The sequence below is a fragment of the Rhineura floridana genome, chromosome 3, assembly GCF_030035675.1.
Source record: "Rhineura floridana isolate rRhiFlo1 chromosome 3, rRhiFlo1.hap2, whole genome shotgun sequence".
NCBI classification, from domain to species: domain Eukaryota; kingdom Metazoa; phylum Chordata; class Lepidosauria; order Squamata; family Rhineuridae; genus Rhineura; species Rhineura floridana.
The window spans coordinates 103,437,008-103,461,566 of record NC_084482.1 but is presented as its reverse complement, the minus strand read 5'-3'; the positions used below and the strand labels follow the sequence as shown (position 1 = coordinate 103,461,566).

The 24,559-nt window shown below is 38.0% G+C and overlaps 2 protein-coding genes across 10 annotated transcripts in view; both read right to left on the bottom strand.

Moving 5' to 3' along the window:
- Positions 1–363, bottom strand: part of CATSPER3 (cation channel sperm associated 3) — a 28,296-nt gene extending 27,933 nt beyond the window's left edge. The window contains exon 1 of the mRNA XM_061613402.1: positions 210–363. Within this exon, the coding sequence (XP_061469386.1) occupies positions 210–363 (154 nt within the window). The remainder of the gene's footprint in view (positions 1–209) is intronic.
- A 1,255-nt stretch (positions 364–1,618) lies between these two features.
- Positions 1,619–24,559, bottom strand: part of PCBD2 (pterin-4 alpha-carbinolamine dehydratase 2) — a 48,944-nt gene continuing 26,003 nt past the window's right edge. For all 9 annotated transcript variants that reach the window (XM_061617168.1, XM_061617175.1, XM_061617173.1 and 6 more), the window contains 2 exons: positions 5,104–5,184; positions 1,619–1,795 (listed from right to left, as the gene is read on the bottom strand). In XM_061617168.1, coding sequence (XP_061473152.1) covers positions 1,700–1,795; positions 5,104–5,184 — 177 coding nt within the window. In that variant the 3' untranslated portion in view covers positions 1,619–1,699. The remainder of the gene's footprint in view (positions 1,796–5,103; positions 5,185–24,559) is intronic.

Genomic DNA, 24,559 nt, shown 5'->3' with positions numbered 1-24,559 from the left:
GCATTTGAGTCCAATTTTTGTTAGAGAGCATAGAACTACATCATCTGCATATAGCAGAATAGAAATTTTTACCGCGCCAATAGAAGGAGGAAAAAAAGGAGATGATAATGTATCGACTAAATCATTTATAAAAAAATTAAAAAGAAAGGGAGCCAATAAGCATCCTTGCTTGACTCCTTTGTACACTGGGATTTTAGCAGACAGAGTACCTTTATTTCCTAGGCGGACTTGGATGGCATTAGTTTGATATAAAGCTCTAATCAACCAGAGCAATCTTCGATCTATGTTTGTCAAAGCCAATTTTTGCCACAGCAGCTCTCGGTCAACAGAATCAAAAGCCGCTGAAAAATCTACAAAGGCCATATATAAGGATGAGAAGACTTTGGATTTAGTTTTCCTTATTAAATGATGGAGTATAATTGCCTGGTCGATTGTGCATTTTTTGGGTCTGAACCCAGCTTGTTCATCATGTATTATTGACTCTATCTCATCCCACTCCTTTAATTTGTTCAGCAACAAACGACTATACAGCTTCAACGATACGTTTAACAAGCTTATGGGTCGATAGTTTGCTGGCTTAGTAGGGTCTCCTGATTTAAATATCGGGACCATTATGCTGGTTAACCAGCCTTGTGGAATCACTCCAGTATTGTTTATGTAAGTAAAAAGAGTGGCAAGAAGAGGCGCCCACCAAGATGTATTTTGAATAAAAAAGTCAGGAGGGAGCAAATCCTCTCCGGGGGCTTTTCCTGCTCTCAGGGAGGACACTAACCCCTCAATATCTTCGATAGTAACCGGAGGCCAAGACGGAAGATCAACCGGCTTCTCAGAAGTACAGGCCGAATTTGACAGGAGATATCCAAAAATCGAACTAAAATAAGCTTCCCACTCCTCCTTCATTATGGGGGGGGAGGCTATATAGTTTGCTGGTTTCGGGTTCCCCTGTAACATTTTCCAGAATTCTATCTCATTCCCCTTCTGGGCAGCTTTTGCCAGCGCCCTCCAATTTTCCTGGTAAAAAGATTGTTTCTTATTCTTGAGAAGAGATTTATAACCTCTTCTTTTCATTATTAGCTGATGAAAAATGACCGGATGGTTATTAGATCTAAATAATTTAATTTGCTTAGTCAATTGTTTCTTAGCCATCCTACACTCTTTATCATACCAGGTCTTGGGATAGGGGGAGACTGATGCCATAGTAAGATCTTCAATTCGTGGACTGAGTTCTGCAATTATGAGCTCAGATAGTTTTAAGCTATATTGTGGGTCAGATAAGGCCAGTTGGTGTAAATGCATAATAGAGTTTGTTGACAGAACAAGGCTAGCTTTTTCCCCTATCTCCTGCGACCATTTTAATCGTTTGCGTCCATATTCAGGGTCTAAATAAGGGGCCTTTACAAGATCAGATCTATGGAGTGGAGGAATTAGTTACAATGCCAGTGACAGACACACACACAAAAAGAAGGGGTTCAAAGCACCACCATTCTCTTAACCCTGCATTTCAAATCTGCAAACCACCAGCATGCTGCCTGCCTAAGGAATTTCTCTTTACTTATTTTTCAGTCCCTGAAGCCATGGAGAAACTTGAGATCAATTTAAAAAAAAGAGAGAGAGAAAAGACTGAATAAATGCTTCATACAATGCAAAGAAAAATATTTTGAAGGAAATGCTATTTTGTGATGATTTCAGCACTCATTTGTTAGACAGATGCAGCAGCTTTGTCAATAAACTGAGCCAGCTTGACATCTCGCTTTGTCAGTCCACCGCAGTCATGGGAAATGAGAGTTATCTGGACCTATTAACAAGAAAGGAAAAAGAACATGACAGTTCACCAGCCCATGTGGTCCAATGCAGATTGACCAGATCCAGATTCAGTCTGAAACTCTTTCATACAACATTTTAATTTGTATATTTACAAATTGGATTTTTAAAAAATCATGTCTGATTGTAAATTGGAATGGCACTGCTTTTTCAAATAAAAAGGCATCATATAACACAGCTGTCAGGTGAGCAGCCTTGAGAGAACTTGGAGACTAACCAAAGGGAGCTCCAGTGTAGTGTACAGAACATGTTGGGGTTGGGATTCTTGGGCTTATTCCAGAAAGAGGTGTCCAATTAAGTTACTTGGGGGTTTTGTTGTTGTTAAAGTAGTTGCAAAGATTGGTTTCAGAAGGACTCAACTGCAAATGTTAAGTTGTGCGACTCGAACCAGAATCCTAAAGGTGAAGAGCCTAGCAATACTTTGCAGATCAGCCCTGAAGGGCAAAACAAACAAGATTGGTGTTCTCTTGGTAGGATACAGCTGCCTGCAAGGGATTATTGACACTTCCACAGTGGAATGTTACATGCTACTTTGCTAAATTTTCTTTGTTAGCAAAAAAAAAAAAGTGGAGGGAGGTAAGAAAATATCAAAGCCTGTTAGTCTAGATTATCTTTGTCTGATTGTCAGATATTAAAACTATGCCAGGATTTGGAACAGCTATAAATGTACAGTACTTGCTCTGTCTTCTTCCTTTCCTGTATTAATGATTATCAGTTTCAATACAAACATAGCAGCTTGTTATTACCAGAAATAATGCTGTGTATATGTAGCCATACAAGCCACCCTTAGATTTGCTTTAAAATGGATGACAAATATTTATCAGCAAGTAAGCATTTCTCAGAGTGAAATGTGAACACTTAAAAACAGTATTTATAATGTCCAAATTGTGAGCATGTCTTCATGAAATGTTTGAGATTCTTCGTTAAGACCTTCATTTCAAGTTGTTTTTTCAGACCTCCCCCCCTTCAGAAGTTTCCTGTTTCTTATTTCACAGTACAGAGGTATGCTTTGATTCTGTGTTTCTGAAGAGTCTGAAGTCTTTCTCAAAAATATTTCTTAACTGGTTATTAAATTTGGAACATTTACTTTCGTCCAGTGTCTAATTTGCCTTTCCTGAGCAAAGTCATCGAAAAAGTCGTACCTATGCAGTTACAAACGTTTATTGACACCTCTGACTACTACGACTCCTTCCAATCAGGCTTCAGGCCAAACCACGGGACAGAAACAGCCTTAGTTGCATTAATTGACGACCTCCAGCTGGAACTAGATAAGGGCAATTTGTCTTTACTAATCCTATTAGATCTATCGGCTGCTTTTGATACGATCGACCATACCATTCTTTTGGACCGTCTTTTTGAAATAGGACTGAGAGACTCGGCTTTACAGTGGCTTCGCTCCTTTTTAGAAGGCAGGTCCCAGAAGGTTGCCCTCGGGGAGTATTATTCAGAGCCCTGGCCACTACGATATGGCGTTCCGCAGGGCTCGGTTTTATCCCCAATGTTGTTTAATATCTATGTAAGACTGTTAGGTAAGATCATTAGAGAATTCGGTATTCATTATCATCAATACGCGGACGACACCCAGCTTTACTGTTCCTTTCCACCAAACACTAAAGAGGCTATCCACCCTCTTAATCAATGTCTTGCTGCAGTGCAGAACTGGATGAACAGAAACAAACTGAAGCTCAACCCAGAAAAGACAGAAGTTATTCTAATCGGAAAAGATCCTACTCAAGATGCTGGAAATTTACCTTTATTAGATGGAGTTCTTCTTCCACTTAAGACCCAAGTCCGTAGTTTAGGTATAATCCTGGACTCAACCCTGTCTTTAAAACCTCAGATTGCGGCTGTCTCCAGAGCGGCTTTTGCCAAACTAAGACTTGTTCGCCAACTTCGACCCTTCCTAGATATATCTAATCTTTAAAAAGTGACCCAGGCCTTAGTAACTTCGCGGCTGGACTATTGCAACTCTTTATATGTCGGTCTTCCTGTCGGTTCGCTACGGCCGCTAAAGTTGGTACAAAGAGCAGCAGCTCGAATGATCACGTGAACCGGCCCGCGGGCTCGCACTACACCTCTTCTTTTTCAACTACACTGGCTTCCCATCGGTCTTCGACATCAGTTTAAAATTCTGGTTTTAACTTTTAAAACCTTACATGGTTTAGCGCCGTCATACTTGTCAGATCGCATTACGGAATATAAACCTTATCGGCCTGTACGATCTATAAATGACCATACTCTCATTGTTCCATCAACTTTCTCTGTTTGTCAAATGGCTACCAGAAAGAAAGCTTTTTCAATTGTAGCCCCTACTTTATGGAATAATTTACCTCCTGAGATACGGTCCTCTTCTTCTCTCATTGACTTCCGACGCCAGACCAAAACATTTTTATTTCAGCAAGCTTTTAATACTTAATTGGTGCTGATTCAATTGTTTTTAGGGATAATACTATTATATGTATTGTTTTTTTGTTCTATGTTGTTAGCAATTTGGGATTATGTTTATTGTATTCCGAAATTCGGAACTAGGGCGGGATATAAAATTTTTAAATAAATAAATAAAATAAAATATTTGAAAGCAGGTCTTAGTTTACTTTTAAAGGTACTGAAGATAAAGACATTTCAGAGAACTGGTTTGAAAGAGGGATCATTGTTCATAGTGTGTAGTGTCATCCTATCTTCACCTTTGATAAGACAGATTTTGTGTTGCTTTCTATAATTTCAGAAAAGCTGCATAACGTTTGAGCCAACGTAATAGCAGGACAAAGAAATATGTCTATACCACTCAGGTGAGGAATCTGTGGCACTCCAGAAGTTGGACTTCAGCTCCCAGCAGCATGACCAATGGTCAGGGATTATGGGAATTGTGATCCAGCAGCATTTGGAGGGTCACAGGTTTCCCACTCACGTTGTATGAAACATCTCTCAAACATCCAGCGTTAGTTGCTTAACTTGCTTACACAAATGGCTTCCTCAGCGTACCAGATACAATTTTTATAAATAGGAGTTAATATTTCTCAAGGATTCTTAAAAGTATGGCACATTATAACCATAAAAATTAGTTTCACTGCTGGGAGGTTGACAGAAGCATATTAAGGTTTTCAAAGCTTGTTGTGAATGAAGGAAGCACACTTTGAAGGTGCGAATAAATGTAGAATAGCAGTAACAATAAATAACGCCAAGATCTTCAACTAACGTTTATTTTTCTTTTTTAAAATCTCCTGATTTTCAAGGGTGGCCAGCAACTAGCAGTAACTAATGAAAATTATTATTGTTAATTACCTTATTGTACACATTAAACCACTCAGGGTGATGATTCATCTTTTCGGCCTGGAGAGCAATACGAGTCATAAAACCAAAAGCCTGTGTTAAGAAAAAAATATTTAAAAAATTTACATGCATATGTCACTTTTAATATAAGACAGTTCATGATAACTTCTAGAAATATACAAGGGGGAAAGTGACAGATAATTTATTTGTGCAAGAACAGCAGAAGGGCAATTATAAAACAAAAAAGATGCCCAGAAAAGGCTCACATGTGTGCAATTGTGAAGCAAAAACAACCTGGCAAAACTTCACTTGTGGAATAGAGGTGGTAGCTGGGAGTTAATTCTCGATGGTCATATGATGTTTGATGGTTAACTGGTAAAAACAGAGCAATACCATTAATATAATAATAAATTTACAGGTTGCCTCCATTAGTCATACTCAGAGTAGGCTCACTGAAGTTAATGGGACATGACTAAAGTCCAGTAATTTCAGTGGGTCTGCCTTGAGTATAACTTAGATGGATTCAACCTCTAATATATATTTCATATCTTCAAAATGCTTCAGTTACATTGGTCTGAAACCAACTAAATCATTTTGCATCCAGAACAACTTGTGCAAGCATAGTGGAACGTCCTATCCCTCTGCACGCACACCAATTCTGCTCTGGCGGTCTTCCCAACCCTCTGGAGCAGATTATGGAGTGGTGGGTGATGTATGGGGGCGGAGAAGGGAGGAAAAGTTTCATTCTGCGTGTGCAATGATTTAGTTGGATACAATCCATTATCTCCACAATCCTTACAAAAGCTCTGTAAAGGCGGGTATTTATTATTATTATTATTATTATTATTATTATTATTACTGCTGATTGAGGAGATACCAAGAAAAAAACTGGCTTGTATAAGATTACCTAGTGAGTTCAAGGCTGCTGTGAGATTTGATTGAAAGACTTCGACACACAAAACAAAACCTCTTATCTGCTATGCTACACCAGCTTTGTTTTGTGCAAGCAAGGTCTAAATTTTACATATACACATACCAACAGCATACAAGCACGTGAATCCAATTCTGTAACATGAGTTCCAGTACTGAAGCCAAAGTTCTGATCTCAGCACAAGACAGAGCCTAATGTGAAGATTATTTTAAAAGAAATGCATCTATGATGCATTAAATGTGTTCTTTAAAAATACCTATTTATAAACTAATATTTAACCATAAATATAACTGAAATCTCATTAAAAAGAGCCTACACAGAAATAAGTTATATCCTACAGCAGCAATTTTGAACACATATAATCAAGAAACTGCATAATGGTTGGTAGTAGTTTCAGTATTTTTTTTTCTCCACCACTGGTGACTGCATGAAGTATGACTTTGCAAACCGCTTTATCAGCAAGATGAATGCAGCCATTACAATTAAGGCAAATTATTCTAATTAAGTTTTTCATTTACAAATCACCAAACTGTCAGCAATTGAAACAGCCAGGAGCTTTCCAATACTAGTTTCCATGAAGCTCGTTTGGTCGGCAGCTGAACCTATCCATGTTTACTTGAATTTAAGTCCCACTGAATTCTACAGGACTTGCTCTAGAGTAAACATGCACAGGATTGCAGCCTTCATTTCACTTGCACTAAATAATTATGTTTTCAAATCATCATAAAAAGTATTTTGAAACCTTTTTGAATAAATTAAGCATTTAACAGTAATTTACACAAAAGGCATCCATAACTAGGTTCAAATAAATTAATATACAAATATTTTGAGTTTTATGTTTTTAAAGTATCTGCTGCCTTAACACCATCTTTTAAAAAAGAAAAGTAATTTACTGATGCTTCAGCCCTGTGCCCCTAGTAAACCCCAAAGAAACATTCAAAATATAGGGCTGTAACTCACAAAAGGAATTAATGCACACACACACATACCAACAACAACAACAATATTCAAAGTGGAACTACAGCCTCGTAACATTTTGTATACTGCCTTCATTCTGTCTGGAGATGAAAATGAAATGAAAAATCCTGCCCAAGTCAACATGTGCCCTGCTGATATCAATATATACTCACACATGATCCAGTTACACAGTGTAAGTATTTTGGCTGGAAAATTATATTAAAATCAATCTTGCCTATCATATTTCATATTTGGGCCCATAAAAATCTGCCCACATAAAAATTCAAAGTTCCAGCTTTACACTATATGATTTACTTTGTATGTATTTTTTGCGTAGATTTAACTGAGTTGCAACCAAAATACAATGGCAGAACCTTAGTTACAAACCTACCTGGAACTGAGGCTATTTGAGACTTCAAAATATTTTGTAACTTGCAAAATAAATACTCCTTACTTCTCAGCTATAGTTCTGCCTAGCTCTCTCTGTACAAAATTATTTTCTCTCCTGTCAAGTTCTATGACAGGTTGCTGGGCAATCCCTTATTTACTTAACCAAGAATTGGTAAAGATCAGCAATATTCAAGTGATGTTTGTTTGGGCATTCAGATTTCCACCATCCCACCAAGCATTCTCCAACACATCTTGCTCATCTGCCCATCCATTTGTTTCTGCCTCAGTACAGAAGAGCATAGAATTAAAGAAGCACAGAATTAAAGAGCATAGAATTAAAGAAATAGTTACTGCTCTATAAATGAAAACAGTTGTAACACAATACACTATTTACTTCTATAAAATAACTCCAGCCTATGCCCCTGTCTGGTATGACAACAAATCACCCCAACTACAAAAAAAAAAAAATTAAAAATTGAAAGCTGAATTTGAGAACAGTCTTCTCTGCTGGAATTGTCTGAATGGTGGCCAAAGTCACAACCACTAAGAAGCACACATCCTTTTCACAAGGGTCTTGCAATAAAAAGTTAAATGTGCTCAAATCTGATTAATTTCAGTGGCTTTAACAATGACCGTAGCTCACTGGTGGGGCACGTTATCTATACAGAAGATCATGTGTTCAATCCCTGGCATCTGAAGTCAAAAGGATCAGGCAGCAAATGATGGGCAAGTGCCCAAGACCCTGGAGAGCCCTGCTAACCAATAATTAGCTAGATGGACCAATAGTTTGACCTGGTTTAAGACAAGTTATAATGTTCCTAATTTTCTTTGGATTCAGCCCAACATCCAGATAGTTCACATGCTAAGCAGCAGAGAGAATTAAATTCACATTCTAGTGTCTTTAAGATGTCCCCTCATGCTGCTGAGATGTGGGATGGCTACAGATGTCCATGGCACTTACCCCAGTGCTTGCTTACTATGGTGTCCATGTCTGATTGTAGCATCTGGTCCTGTTGGTGAGGAAAACTGTACTATGCCTCAGCTACCAATTACATAGAAGCAAAAGCAAGAAATGTTTTCCTCAATACATGGCTGGCCGCTGCATATGGCCAACTTCCTATGTTTTTATAAACAGACCACGGTAAGCAAATCAGAGGGTAAACAGTAGTTGGTAGCCACCCCAATGGGAATAATTCAGCCATTAGAATGTGGGCTAAACCTTTTTTGGTACTGGACACAACCTAGAGAATGTTAAAGAGCGCTTAAGTCCTATCAAAACTAAAAAGTATTATTACTCAACTCAAAGGGCATGTGGAGGATCTCTTGGCATTCAAAGGTTATATGACACATTTTAAGTAATAAATAAATGTTTTGCGTCTCTTGCAAAGGTTGTTGATTTACACAATATGTAGTGTGGAATATTAGACTCTTCCAATCAGGTTTATGTGGGCATGCAAGAGACACAAATCTTGGTTACAGTCCATTTTAAACATGTACAGCCATCTCCCCATTCCATACATTTTGTACCACGAAAATGAGAAGCAGGTCTGCTGAAGTAATTTCAGCACAGCAATCTCCATTAAGCCCCCTAAATACTTCCCTTGCTAATTAAATGAAATTAGAACTTTATTGTTTATGGATCACCTTTTGTATCTGTAGGCCTGTAACCTTCCTTTTATAAAATACTATTGGCAGTGGAGGGAAAAGCTATTTAGCATTGATTATATATGAAAACATTATTACATAATCAGTTTGGACATTTCTTCACGTCTTGAAACATAATCAGTAATTGGGTGTAATTGGTGATCAAGGAAACTATCTGGTGATCAATTAAAGTAATTACCAGATTCCGGCAACACGACCAATCTTAATTTGAGCTGGAGTCTGCACTTCTTCAACTTTAATTTAAAATAATGAATATTATTAAGCAGTCTGCAAGCCAAGATCATGGTCAAGCATACGTGATATGGCAGTAATGTCAGATTAGTTTTGGTGAGTTTTGTTTGCCAGCAAGCCAAACATTTCATGTTCAAAAGTGTTTTGTTTATTCTGACAAAATTCCACCATGGCCTTGACCTTCATCCCAACACCATAAGTATTCTAATTTACCACAATGAGAGTATTTTAGTAACTGGATTTTTCTTTTTTAGATCATCCATCAATTTGAAAAAGCATCTAAATGGAAAACAAAAATTAGCATCATGATCCTATTAATTTAAGGCCAAAGTGCCACTTTGTCCTAGCAACCCAAAGTCAAAAACTAAAAAGGTTTGTTAGGGCCAAAAGGCTGTATAAAAATCATGTTTTTAAATAAGTAAATAAAAAGAAAGACAGACAGCTAAAGCCTAGCTGAGCCTTCCTAAAGACTTACTAGATAAAATGAAGACAAGACAGAAACATTGTAGCAAACTGTACTCATCTGCATCCCAAGCCTTGGGTCAGGAAGCCCAAAAGCATGCAGAATCAGGTGCGCCCATGGCATCTATGAGAGAAACAGAAAGGCCATGAAAGGCCCCTGGCTTCTTCTGAGAGCTGGCACTTACTAGGAAAAAGGAGGAACTATTACCATTATTTTATTTCATTTATGAATTGCTTCCAATGAGGCATCCCAAAGCAATTTACAATATAATAACTTCTATCAATAGAACTGGCCCAAAAGATATAGGGGTGAGAGAAAAACAATTCATGTCTCCCTTAGCAGATGCACTCATGCCTTCTTAAGGAAACAAATACTAGGTATGTTCAGATACAAATATTTGATATGTCTGATTTTTCACTAAGAATGAAACTTTCCAACTAGTATTTTTAGTGTCAGCTCCAGGAAACTAGAGCACATTACACAAAACATGCTTTTAGTATAGCCTATAAAATTCTATAACAGAGATGCAAGGATGACAGATTCATTCATGGAAGACCCATATGATGAAGAATCAGAAATTCTAGAATGTGAGGTGAAAGTTGCTTTAAAATACTTGGAAGAAACAAATCACCAAGAACAGATGGCACACCAATAGAGTTGCTACAAGCTAGTGAAACTGAATCTGATCAAATTTTGACAAAAATTTGTCAACAAATGTGGAAAAATAAACAATGGCCCACAGACTGGAAGTGTTCGATATATATCCCAATTCCAAAGAAAGGAGATCCAGGGGAATGCAGTAATGATCAAACTATTACCTTAATATCCCATTCAAAGTAAAGTAATGCTCAAGATTCTACAACAAAGGCTCTTACTATATATGGAGAGAGAAATGCAAGACGTCCAAGCTGGATTTAGAAAGGGAAGAGGCACCAGAGATCATATCGCAAATATACACTGGATAATGGAACGGACCAAGGCATTTCAGAAGAAAATCACCCTGTGCTTTATAGATTACAGCAAAGCCTTTGACTGTGTAGATCATGAAAAATTATGGAATGCTTTAAAAGAAATGGGGATGCCATAGTGTTTGATTGTCCTGATGTGCAACCTATACTCTGGACAAGAGGCTACCATAAGGACAGAATATGGAGAAACCGATTGGTTCCCAGTTGGAAAGGGTGTGAGACAGGGGTGTATTTTATCACCCTATTTATTTAATCTATACACAGAACATATCATACGGAAAGCAGGATTGGACCAAGATGAAGGAGGTGTGAAAATTGGAGGGAGAAATATCAATAATTTAAGATATGCAGACGATACCATACTACTAGCAGAAACCAGTAATGATTTGAAACGAATGCTGATGAAAGTTAAAGAGGAAAGCACAAAAGCAGGACTACAGCTGAATGTCAAAAAGACTAAAGTAATGACAACAGATTTATGTAACTTTACAGTTGACAATGAGGACATTGAACTAGTCAAGGATTATCAATACCTTGGCACAGTCCTTAACCAATATGGAGACAATAGTCAAGAAATCAGAAGAAGGCTAGGACTGGGTAGGGCAGCTGTGAGAGAACTAGAAAAGGTCCTCAAATGCAAAGATGTATCACTGAACACCAAAGTCAGGATCATTCAGACCATGGTATTCCCAATCTCTATGCATGGATGTGAAAGTTGGACAGTGAAAAAAGTGGGTAAGAGAAAAATCAACTCATTTGAAATATAGTGTTGGAGGAGAGCTTTGCACATACCATGAACTGTGAATGGATGTTAGAACAAATTAAACCAGAACTATCACTAGAAGCTAAAATGATGAAAATGAGGTTATCATACTTTGGACACATAATGAGAAGACATGATTCACTAGAAAAGATACTAATGCTGGGAAAAACAGAACAGAAAAAGAGGCAGGCCAAACAAGAGATGGATTGATTCCATAAAGGAAGCCACAGACCTGAACTTACAAGATCTGAACAGGGTGGTTCATGACAGATGCTGTTGGAAGTCACTGATGCATAGGGTCGCCATAAGTCGTAATCAACTTGAAGGCACACAACAACAACAACATGTAATGCAAAAGAGCCATTCTGACTGCACTGTACGTGGTGCACATAGCTACTAGATTTTTCAAAAAGGTGTTCAACCTACGCAAAGTAGGCCATTTAATCTGTGTTTTTATTGAGAAGTTGCACTGAACTCAGTAGCCCTATTCAAGCATTAGGTCTACTTCTATTCAAAGAATGGACAAAAGGGGTGCAGGGCCAAGCATGCCACCCTGACTCCAACGTCTCCATTCCCACTTGCTCCACTTTTGACCTTGGCACATTCAGTGCAAAGGTCTGAAGATAGATTAGCACATTCAGCTGAACATACCTCGTCTCCCTTTAGACATTTCTGCAGAATGGGTAGGGTGAGTGCACTAAGGTAGAGGTGTTTGGCATGACTCACTCTTTCTTTGAACACAAGCAGGGATGAGGGAGAAATTAAATACAATTTGGATCTACAGTGCCTTGCAAAATAATCAGACCCCTGACCAATGCTCTCATGTTACTGAATTACAAATCATACATTGTACTTTCATTCTGAATGATATTTTAGTTCCAAATATTTTATCATATTCCAGCATCATATTCCTGACCATTCTAAAGACAGCAGTTTTGCTAGGATGAAGAGTTTTGTTTTCTGAACTACAAATACCGGCATCAAACAGGCATCAAAACATATGACATGTTTAAGATGTAGAAAATTTTAAAGTAATCAGCCAGGAATGTGTCCCTATAAAACATAAGAAATATTCTGTATTTGCAAAAAGATGGCCTGAATAATTTAAATACCCCCCAAAACTGGGCTGAAACTTCTCTACCATATCACATTTTAGAAGGCAGCTGCCTCCGTTATGAGAAAATAACTCTATAAAGTCTGGATCCTAAACTTGTCATGCTGATCTCAATAGGACTTGCTTTCTCATCATGAACTGAGGATAGCAGTGTCAAACTAACACTTGATTAGTAAGAAACGGCTGGGTGACGATCAGTTGGCTGAATTTGTACAAGTTAGACTGAGGCTGGGAAAGATTGTACTTTACGAAAGAGAAACTTATTCTAAGAAAAAGAAAATGAAACGGGAGGTAAGACTTTTCAAAAGACTAGCAAGTGCTATCATAAAAATATTTTTATATGGATTTGATATATAAAGCATACAATCTATATCTATACTTATCTATATAGGAATGTTTTCATGCAATCTGCATTTAATGGCATCATTCTGACAAATCTGGCCAAACAGAAACACATGAAAGGGTGACATTTCAATTTCAATTTCAATTACCTACTGTGCATTCAAAACTACTGAATAGCTTTTAGAAGAAGACACTGAGTCTAGACCAATCCGCTGTTATTCTTAGGTCAGGAAATAAGACTGTCAATGTTTTTTCAACTTAATAGGTCCAAAGATGCTAGCAGAAATGTATCTTCCCCTCATGGAAGAACTGTTTTCAACCTAGCAGAAGTTCTTCCTTTTGTACAAACATTTCAGAGTCCTTCTTAAGACGTTTTATAGCCTGCGATATTTATATGCTACAGCCTTTATCTCTCCTATTCACCATGTTTTTCATGCTGTAATGCAATCCACCAGAACATTGTGGAACTGTACTACCAGTCATCCTCCTCTAGCTTGCAGAACAAGTCTAATTCATTTTCTCCTTCTTCCCACAGTTCTTTGCATCAAAGACAATGATTTTGGATAATGTTTATCAACCTTATCAAGCAATTTATTGAAGCAACACAAAGTTCTATGGATGGTTTGGCTTAGTGTTACGTGCAAACTCAGTCTGTCTTGCTCCAAACCATGAGATGTAGCCAAGGTTTGTTATTGGCTTACTACTCATGGTTTGTTTGGAGAAGAACATCATGAGCCCTGCACTACCATAGCTTAGTTCTGAACAGCACAGCAAAAGAACAGAGAGAGGAGCAAAGCAAGTATGATTTTCAGTCTGTGCACCAGGACACTTGGTCATTCATCCATAGGTATAGTTTTGTGCCAACAAGGGCAATATTGACACATTAGTCCATCATAGCCCTGGGCTCCTGCTGGAAGGAAGGGCGGGGTATAAACAAAATAATAAATAAATAAATAAATATTGCTTGGATAAATTACTTGATATGTTTGATTAGCATTACTTGACATGTTTGCTTTTATATTGTTAAACATTACTGCAGCACACCACATTCTATAACATTACTGCATCACATCAATTACATATTATCCCGGTCAAATTTTACAACACACATACATACTATTCACTTTAACTCACTTCACACAATTCTTTCAGAAATGAAACAAAATTACAGAAGGTCATGCTATGTTTAGCAAGCCATACATTTCCCATTTACTTTTTACTTAGTTGGCTTTCACTAGCTTCAAAATATTCTTGACTCCCAGCTGTCCATGGAGGCTCAGGTCTTGGTTGTGAGCCAGGCGGTGCTGTATCAACTCCATCTGATACAGAGGCTGCGCCCCTAACTTCCCAACCATCTGCTCCCATCTGTGGTACATGCCCTGGTCTCCTCTCGCCTAGACTACTGTAATGCACTCTACGTGGGGTTACCCATGAAAACGGTCCGGAAGCTGCAACTGGTACAGAATGCGGCGGCTCGCCTGATTAAAGGCAGCCGCCGGCGAGATCACATCACTCCAGTGCTGAAGGAGTTGCACTGGTTACCGGTTGTTTTCCAGGCCCAATTCAAGGTGTTGGTTCTGACCTTTAAAACCCTCTACGGTTTCAGCCCAGTCTATCTGAAGGAGCGCCTCTAACATCATCAGGGATGCTGCTCAACAAGATCACCCTCAAAAGGCCTTCTCTCTATCCCACCAGTTAAAACAGCTAGACTGGTGAGAACTAGGGAGAGGGCTTTTTCAATTGTGGCCCCCACTTTGTGGAATTTCCTCCAAATGATCTCCGCCATGCCCCCTCTATGAGCTTTCACCGGGCCTTGAAGACCTGGCTCTTCAGGCAGGCTTTTGGGATGGGTTAGGTTTTATTATTATTGTTGAGATTTTTAATGTTTTAATGTATTTGTATGTTTTTACTTTGTACGTCGCCCAAAGTGGCTGGACAGCCAGCCAGATGGGCAACTAATAAATTTAATAAATAAAAAAACAAACAAATATTCTCTTCTTGTGCCAATGACAATTACTATGTCTAACACACATTGCTGGATTAAACTCAGCCAAAATCAATAGGACATGTTTCTATGTAATTGGGTGTAAAATGGATGTTATGGTGTAAAATAGCAGGAACTGATGTATTATATGGATTTCCATTAAACTTTCTACAAATAATTTATCATCAAACCCAAGTTAAGTGCTCCAGTGCCGCTCATCAACATCATATGTCACTTCCCACAAATAGAAACTCTTTGCTGCATCAGAACAAATGACCGATGGAGCATTCTGTTTTGGCCAATCAAATATTTCTAAGAAAATCACAAGTTGGCATGAAGATGGTAGCCATCCCCATTTGTCTGTCCCCAAAGGTCTACAAACAGAGATCTTGAATAGTTTTCACGCAAACTGTACACTGTTTAATGCTTAGGTTTTTTTTCCCTGATACTAGATCAATCAGGCTGAGAAAGATCATCACAATGAAGATGGACCCTAATTTGTTTAAACTGTGTAATATACTGACCCTTCCTAAAAATTACACTGTTAGGATTAATTCCCTCTTTTGCTCCTCATATAACTTATACTGGGTTACCTTAGTTTACATTCACATACACAGAACTGATTCTGTATACAATATGATATTCAAAGAGTCATATGACACTGAAGAGGAAAATGGCAAGGGTCTGGTCAACCAGTCTACTCTAGAGACATGATGCCACATCCTAGGAGGGGACTGCAGGTCATCCATTAAGATAAAAACCAGAATGTTTCTATTTCTGGATATAAAAGTACATTTATAGCTGTATGATATCTACATACAACTTTAACTTCATCTGCACACTGATTCATGTTGGGCTCCAAATTTAAATTCTTCCAAGAGAAATCAAACAAGGCATGTCACATTAGAACCTACTTGACTATATCATATCGTATTTTATTCATATAAAATAGAGCCTTTGTTTTTTATGCCCAGATCTTAGTGTTCATATTATAAGCAATACACCGCAGCTCTGGACTCTTTGAAGAGCATTAGAAGAACTTTAATAGAATATAGAAAGGAGTCACCCTTTTTACTAGAATTGTAGGCTGCTCTGTAGCTTCCACACTTGTTTACAATTATGCTGGTGAAGAAACCAGCTAGCCAGCTCTATATCAAACATTTTGACAGCAAAAGCACAAACACTGATCTATTTTAAGTAGTTTGCCACTCTGTGTAATCTTGTAAAAGCCATTCTTGCCTTTGATATTTAGAATGTTTACACTAAATATGTTATTCAAACAATGTTTTACATATTAACAAATAATGTGAACAAAACTTCACATTAGAACAAATTCTTTAACAACTGTCCTGCCAAAGTGCTGTGATTTTCCTATAAAATTATTGCTATTTGTTGATCTTACATTGGATGAAACATACTGTAACAATCTTCATAATTTATGTCCTGTTGGGACACCATGATTTAAAGTAACATAATACAGACCAGCACAACTGCTAATCTAAACCACCTGACCAGATAAACAACAGTTTCCCCTTCTCTCTTCACTGAGGGCATTTCTGTTTATTGTCATATGATTTGCTAATTTTCAGGACATGAAGAATAAATGCAGCCAAGTCGAACTGTGGCTCAAGGAACGGATTGTTACACAGTGGAATATTTTCATATGCAGGTATTAGCACAACATCAAGATCTGCAAGAGAGGGTAGGCTATATAAGTGTTATGTATAAAAACCAGTCACTGTGAAGATTAGTTGAAATCAGTACATTCTAATCCCGATGTAGTTTTAGAAGCTATGTATTTCAGAAGACACCAAAACACTATTACTCCCAAACAGATACAGTTAAAGACCAGGTCTCGGAATGAGATAAGCAGAGGGGAAATTGGTCAGAAAACAAGTGAAAATATATCCCGAGGCTATAATTTGCACACAGTTGGCATTAAGTAGGTGTGCAAATGAACACAACTTATACTCCACTGCAATAGTGAGAAATGTCAAGACAGAAAGAATTTAAGACTTTAAGAATATTTTGCTATTATATTTTGATAACTGTGAGCTACCTTGGGGGCCTTTTCAGGCCAAAAGACACGGTTTAAATTCTCTTATTTATAAATACATAAATGACTAGTAACAATTGGGCAAACTCTCTTTATTTTATCTCTCTACATCTCTTTGCATGTTCAAATTCCACAGGCGAACCTGATTTACATTGACCCCAAATGCATTAATTTCTTACATAATTGTGCAAATACATGTAAAGAAAAAAAAATATTTATATTCAAAAGTAACTCAAAATTATAAAGCATGAACAAAATTCAGCTAAGAGGCAAACTTGGATTCTATAGCCAGGTTTCAATGAACCATACAAGTTATGTGAGCCCAGAAGGCCTCAGATTTGTTTCTTTCAAACAACATTCCTCCCCAACACCCCATGCCAAACAAACTGCTCTTGATCTGAGGGGAATTTTTAAAAAAGTTTTGATATACCTTGAAGGTCAGCTGTTTGTGGAGGGTGGGAATCAAATGTTCCATGTGCAACTTTTAAGTGAACAGAAAGTAGTTATTTGGATCTTGGCCCACATTTCTGACACAGAAACTCAGAAATCATGCTGAACAGGTAGGGTATCTACTCTACTGCCTTGATAGTTAAGCATATTGCACAGAAGCCGCTTTATAAACAAAACTATACTTATTTTTTAAATAAAGTTTTATTTCTTCATAACAGTTTTTACAGCATTCTTCAGATTCATAGAAATGTTTGAAAGTGATGCTTTTCTTTTAATTCATAGTATTTTATATCAATGTCTTGTCAGAAAAAAATGAAGTATGCCAGAGGAAATAGCAAAGGAAGAAATAATGTAAAATGTTCCATATGTGATCACAGGATAAATATCATTTACTAGATGATGTCCCACTACCATCTCCTTGCACATATTATCACGCTTTGTGCTTTGTGTGTGTGTGAGAGAGAAGGGCAGATTTGTATTTGTATTAGGAATTATGATTGTGGAGTGCTTGTTTTTTGTTTTAAGTAAATGGACTTTCAGCACTCAACCAAAACATAACACATTGAGAGTTTGTTCATGCTGTTCTGTTAGCTCTAAGCCACAAAACACCTGCTAGAGCAATCATTTGTTTTAAATAATAAAGTCTCTGGGTGCAATTCAGACAGACAGAAGGTCAAACTCAGTCAAAGTACTACTTTATTATAACCCTCAAAGAAAACTATAGACATTTTATTTATTTATTTAAAATATTTCTATCCCGCCCTTCTACCCTATAATAGGACACTCAGGGCGGCTTACAAAAATAAAATCAAACACGCACATAATAAAATTGTAAACAGTAAAATCACAAAAACATTAAAATAAATTAAAATACATAAATACAATTAAAATACATAAAATGCAACACACACACACACACACATATATATAGGGATTGGTACTAAAGGGACTACAAAGGTAAAATTTAACGTAGAAGGCATAAAATTAGTGTCAGGCTCTACCTTCAGTCCCTCCCAAAGGCTCTCCAGAACAAGATTGTTTTCAGAAGTCTCCAGAAAACCAACAGGGAGGGAGCAGAGCGAACTTCTTGGGGTAGGGCATTCCAAAGCTTGGGGGCCACAGCTGAAAAAGCTCTCTTCCGCATGCCTGTCAATCTAACATCTTTCACTCCAGGCATGCAGAGCAGACCAGAGGCAGATGATCTTAAATCCCGGGCAGGTACATATGGGCGTAAGCGGTCCCTCAGGTACATTGGTCCAAGGCTGTTTAGGGCTTTAAAGGTCAGAACCAGCACTTTGAATTGGGCCTGGAAGCAAATTGGGAGCCAGTGGAGTCGATAAAGCACAGAGGTGATATGCTCCCTGTGCCGTGCTCCAGTTAACATTCTGGCTGCTGGATTCTGAACCAACTGCAATTTCCAAACCGTTTTCAAAGGCAAAGATTAGAACATGTGCTTTGGGACTGTTACTTCATATGATTTACTCACCTGCACATTCTGAATATTATGCAGCAAACATTACACCTGTGTCAAACAGAGCATGTTTGAAGGTGTTCGCTCAAGGAAAAGTGCAATAATATAAGAAACCAAACTGTATTATTAAGCACAGAGTAATGCCCCTTCTTCACAAAGGAGGATATGAAGGACATAAAAGAAAAAGACAAAAGGACATAAAAGCACAAAGGTGTGGTAGTAAAGATTTTAAACATGCAGATATAGAAACAAGATTCCAAATACAGAAATTCAATCCATATGTTTTTGAGCAAAGCCACCCAAAGGGGACGGGGAAAGAAGAACAGAAGATCCATTAGCCACCTTTTCCTATGCTCAGCCAGGTTTATGCCGCTTAGAACACAGGAGTTTTAGAATGAGTCAAACTATTGATCCATCCAGCTCAGTATCGTCTATGACAACAGGCAGCAGCCCTGCAGGGTTTCAAACAAGGGAACGCTGGGGACTGAACCTGGGACCATCTGCATGCAAACTAGATGCTTTACCATTGAATTGTGGCTCCTCCTCAATAGAGTGGAAGCTGCATAGGGAACATTTTTTCTCATTTTCTGTGTGTGTGTGTATGTGTATCCTGTTCCTCAACAAAAGGGCTTAAAAGAAAAAGAAGTTTTCCTCCCATTGATTCTAACAGGTGGGAAATAAACTACACTAGCATCAGGTCTGGCGCAGCTTATCCCCATTCTGGGAACATGGGTGCAGGAGGAAGATCCAGTTTGTCTGGCACACGGACATGCCTCCTTTCTGCCTGCTCCAATGGAGGAGCATCAGCCACAGACCTTTCTACAGCCTCACAGAGGAGACACGGGTCAGATTTTTCTTTCCAAGGTCAAGCCTCTCTCCCTACCTTCAGGGAAAGAGATCTGAACAATCCTATAGCCCCTGGAATACCTTCCTAGGGCCCACCAAATTGCAGCCTAAAACACACTCACAACAAATATGGGGACCAACTGAGGAATTCAATTAAATTCATATCAAACTTCAGACTTACAGCACATATTTAAAAATACTTTCCTGACAGAGAAGCCTCTTGGCCACTGCCACTGCCACTGCCGCCAGATAATTTTGGGGGAAGGGAAAGGAAGGGGTGTTAGGGCAGCAGGGGTTAGGGGCCCATGGCAGGAGGCTTTGAGCAGCTTGTGGATAGCCTCATCACACTCGCAACGACAATTCTGAACTCCAGGATCTCTGAAAGAAACAAAATGAAACAAACTCCAAACTGAGGGGACTTTTCCCTTTACTGACTGACAATTTTTAATTAAAGGTTTTTAAAAATTAGTAGCACTGACAGTTGTATATAGTACATGCCTTCTTGAAGATAAGAGCCCAATAACTGATCTCATACTGATGTGAAAAAAGAGCTTACAACTCACAAATACCACAAATAGCAAACTAACATTCTTTCTTATATTCAAAATCAAGAATAGAAACTACAAATTTAGCAAGAATTATATCACTGTTTCCACTTCAACATGGTCAGTATTGTTAAATGTTATATATACTTATAAACTAACTTGTAATTGTCAGTAATGTTACATAAAGCACCAGTTCTTGTCAGGCCTGAAGCCTAACTCAACTTTTTGATCAGGTTAGGATGCAATCTGAGAAGTACAAGACCACAAGGGAAACCTTTAGGACACTTTTCAACATGGAATCCCATCATACACAAGCCCATCCTGTCCAGGTCCTCCAATTTTGGGGAAAGAACTACAGAGAAGGGCACTCCAGGTGACAATATTCCCTGCTGAGAAGTATGGAGGTCTGTCACTCCTGTACCACAGCCTGCTCAGATTGTATAAATCTGACACACTGGTTCCTGGGAGCTGCATAGGGGTGTTCATGGCAATGAGCGCTGGATTCATTTGAGAGTGTAGAATCTTCCAGACTCTTTGTACCACACACAGATCTCACAGACTGGTTTGTGGGCAATGTTTTTAATGGCCATACTTTAGATCTAAATGGGAAAAAGGAGACTTTGGATTCCAGTTAAAGTAAGAAACAAGGAAATGCGGAACTTAGAACTTACCAGCTTCCTTTATGCACCTTCCCCTTTTAACAATACATGAAAGCAAATACTACTACAAGTTTCCAGATGGTGCTTTACTGTTTAAAACAGTGGTTTTTTTGTGTGCGTATGAAAACATATGCCAAATTATAAAACCATTAGTAAGGGTTAAGTAATAAATCTGCATTTTATCGGCAAAAGGGCAGGTAACCAAGTCAGTTTTAATTTTTCTGGGGTTGCAGATTTCTACCGGTATGACTAGTCAACTAAGTCATTAAACTGCAATCCTAAAGTCACTTATCTTGAAGTAAGCCCCACTAAACTCAATGGGACTTATTTCTGTGTAGACATGCCTAGAATTACACTCCCCCCCCACCGCCCATTGATTGATGAGACTAACAAGCAAAAACTCAGATTTGAGACTCCTAAAGAACTTGTCCAAGTATCATGTACAGTGTTATACAGTTTCTTCTTGTGTTTTCTGATGAAAAAGAAAGTAAAGATGGTGATCTCTATTCAAAGCTAGCTGATAGTTGAATTCGTAAGTTAAGTGTGAAGTATCTTAAGTTAAGTATCTGAAGCTGGCCCCCCCTTTAGCAGTCTCAAAAAGGCATCTTACATGTGTATTTAAATGTAATAAATTGATAGATAAATCTTTTACACACACACACAAATGTAAAGGGTGTGTGTAATATAAATCCAGCCCCAGTCAAAGAAATATAATCCTTTAGATTCTTCACTCACTCTAATTCACTTCTGTTCTTCTACCAGCATCTACTTAGCACCAAATCACAGGAAATTAACCTCCACCGTCTTTGTACAATTAAAACAAGTATTACCAGACATTTTCACCAATCAACCGTGTCAAAATACGTTAAACAGAGATTCAAGTAAATATTGGTTCGCAACACATCATAGGATCTAGATCCAATAGTGAAAGTCTGAAGGGGGGGAAGAAATCACCCATACCCCCAGAATTTTAGACACATTCATGCTACTTTGACATATTGACAATTTCCTTAGCCCAGTCAAAACAAGAAACACCAAAAGAGCAACAGGGGAGGAAAAGCTAAAAATAGAGCCCCAGCAACTACATGTAAGCGTTATGATTTACAGCGTTATGAAGACAAAATGAAAAACTGTACTTGATCCCAACTGATAAACTGTGGAGCTGCCAGTGGTTTTTCAGAGCAGATGTAACATTTTAGCAAATGTGATTGTTTGTGAAAGAAATAATTCTGATCAAAAACGAAATTGCAGCCAGCACAAGCTCTGCACTTTGTCATTGTAATCCACTCTGACAGGAAGCAGTAAGTGGAGATTCCTACTGTGAAAGGAGCAGATGTGAAAGGTCAGCCTTGGCCTGGAACTTCAAAACCGTTAACGTGTAAAACAGTGTGCATTAAAGCCTGAAACATCTAACCACTGGATTAACGGATGTCCGCTAAGTGGGTTTGATGTTCTTTTGGCAAGTAATGGTTAATTTTTAAAATAGGTATAATTGTAGTTTTTCTCTCCCACTCCCATCCTCTTTATACCTTTTTACCAGACAAACTCCATTTTAATTACCAAGTATAATTTTTTTAAAATGCTTTTAGAGAGAATTAAAAGAATATAAACTTGTTCATGGCCACAATTTCAAAGTAGGCAAAGTCTGTCAAGGACATGTAGAAAGATGAAGACTCTGCACTAAAAATTACATTCAAGATACCAACTATTTATCCAAAAGTGTTCATTAAATCTACAAGGCAAAATGTTTATTAACATTTTTAAAATAAATGTCCAACTGAGATATTGCTCAAAGACAGAGACAATGTGAAACTTACTCAAACTTGCACAAGTGAAACAAAGCAGCTGAAAACAATACATGGTACAGATGGAACAAATAGTGATGGGTTTTTCAGACATGGCAGAACTCCACATTTTAGTTAATCAAGACATCTTACAAGTCAGCAGCTCAAATTAAGAATAAATAGCTCCCTTCCTCCTGCAGTTGACCTAAACATATGGTCCTCTGCTTTTGAATGTAATGAGGACTCATGAATTTACAAAGTGTTCACAAAGCTAGTAACTATGTGATACTTGTGGATTTGGTACCACTAACATTGTGGTCTTGTTAGAGGCAGAAAGATGGGCTATAAAATATGTATCTATGTTAAAAACAGAACATTTAATTTATTATAAATACATTTCCTTTAACCCCTTCAGGTGCATTATGCCAACAGATATCTAGTGGGACTTTTTTAATCCCCCTTCCCTTTAAACAGCAGCCCATAATGTTTCAAAAAGTAGCATATTGTGTGGGATGAGTGCTCTTCTATCCTCCAAGGCAGCCAAGCAGTATACATAGTTTTACCATGATCCATTTTATCCTCACGCCAAACCTGTGACGTAGGTCAGGCTAATAGAGAGTAACTAGCCCAAGTTAACCCAATGTACTTCATGGTGAGGTCAGGATTTTAATCTGGGACTCTCCAGTCCTAGCACAACACTCATTCCACTAAACCATACCAGCTCTAAAAAGTGCCAGTATTTTTTTAAACTGTTTTAAAAAGAGTAAACTCCCTCAGAGAAGCAAAGGTAGTCACACAGTTGCTTGGATTGTGGCCAATGCTTTCACACATACTTAAGATTCACTGTAGAATAATTATTATAGCATATAGTTAATCAATCTATACTACTTCCAAAAGATTTGTTTTCATAAGAGTCACACTGTATGAAACCTCCTGGCTCTATGGATAGTCCAGGATTACCGTGCCTAAACCTGCACTGCAATAGTCACAGTAAATTCGAGAAGAGCATCTCTGTTAGAGAGAGAGAGAATATGTACAAACACACACACACGCACAGTGGTGCTGACTGCTGGGCTTGGATGTGAAAACCTCAGGTTCAAATCCCTGCTCAACCTTGAAGCTTTTGGGCAAGCCACTATCTCTAAGCATAAGCTAACATACAACGCTATTGCAAGGCTAAGCATCACTCTCAGCTTCTTGGAAAAAGTGATGGGTAAATTACTTATAAATTATTCACTTGTAAAAAGTTATTAAATAAAAAACCTCATAATACCATTTCAAGAAAAGTCATAGCTAAGTATTACAGAAAATAGAGAGCTTCAATATACCCACTTTCGCAAGCGGGGAAGGGCCATAGCTCAGTGACAGAGCTTCTGACTTGTACCCAGAAAGTTCCAAGTTCAGTCCCCGATATCACCAGGTAGGGCTGGAAATGTCTCTTGCCTGAAACTCTGGAGAGCAATTGCCAGTTGATATAAGCAATACTGAGCTAGATGGACCAATGATTTGACTCTGTGTAAGGCAGCTTCCTATATTCCTATGTGTAGCTTAAAGCTTATGAATCCCTTTTTTCCACACAACACACCAGCTCTTTTGTACAGTTTATGGACTGCAGATTTTAAGAACCGCAGCTCCATTTCTTAAATGTCTATCCCTCATGGTTCCACATATCATTTTCAATATGTTGACAATATCCTATGTCACCCTCTCTACCATGCAAATTGTCATTCTGATTTTAAAAACAGAAATAGTCAAATGGATCCCCAAGCACTTCTGCAATGGTTTAATTATTAGCAATAGTTGCTATGTCTCCTGATAATAACATTTATCATTTGAGTATTAAAGCACG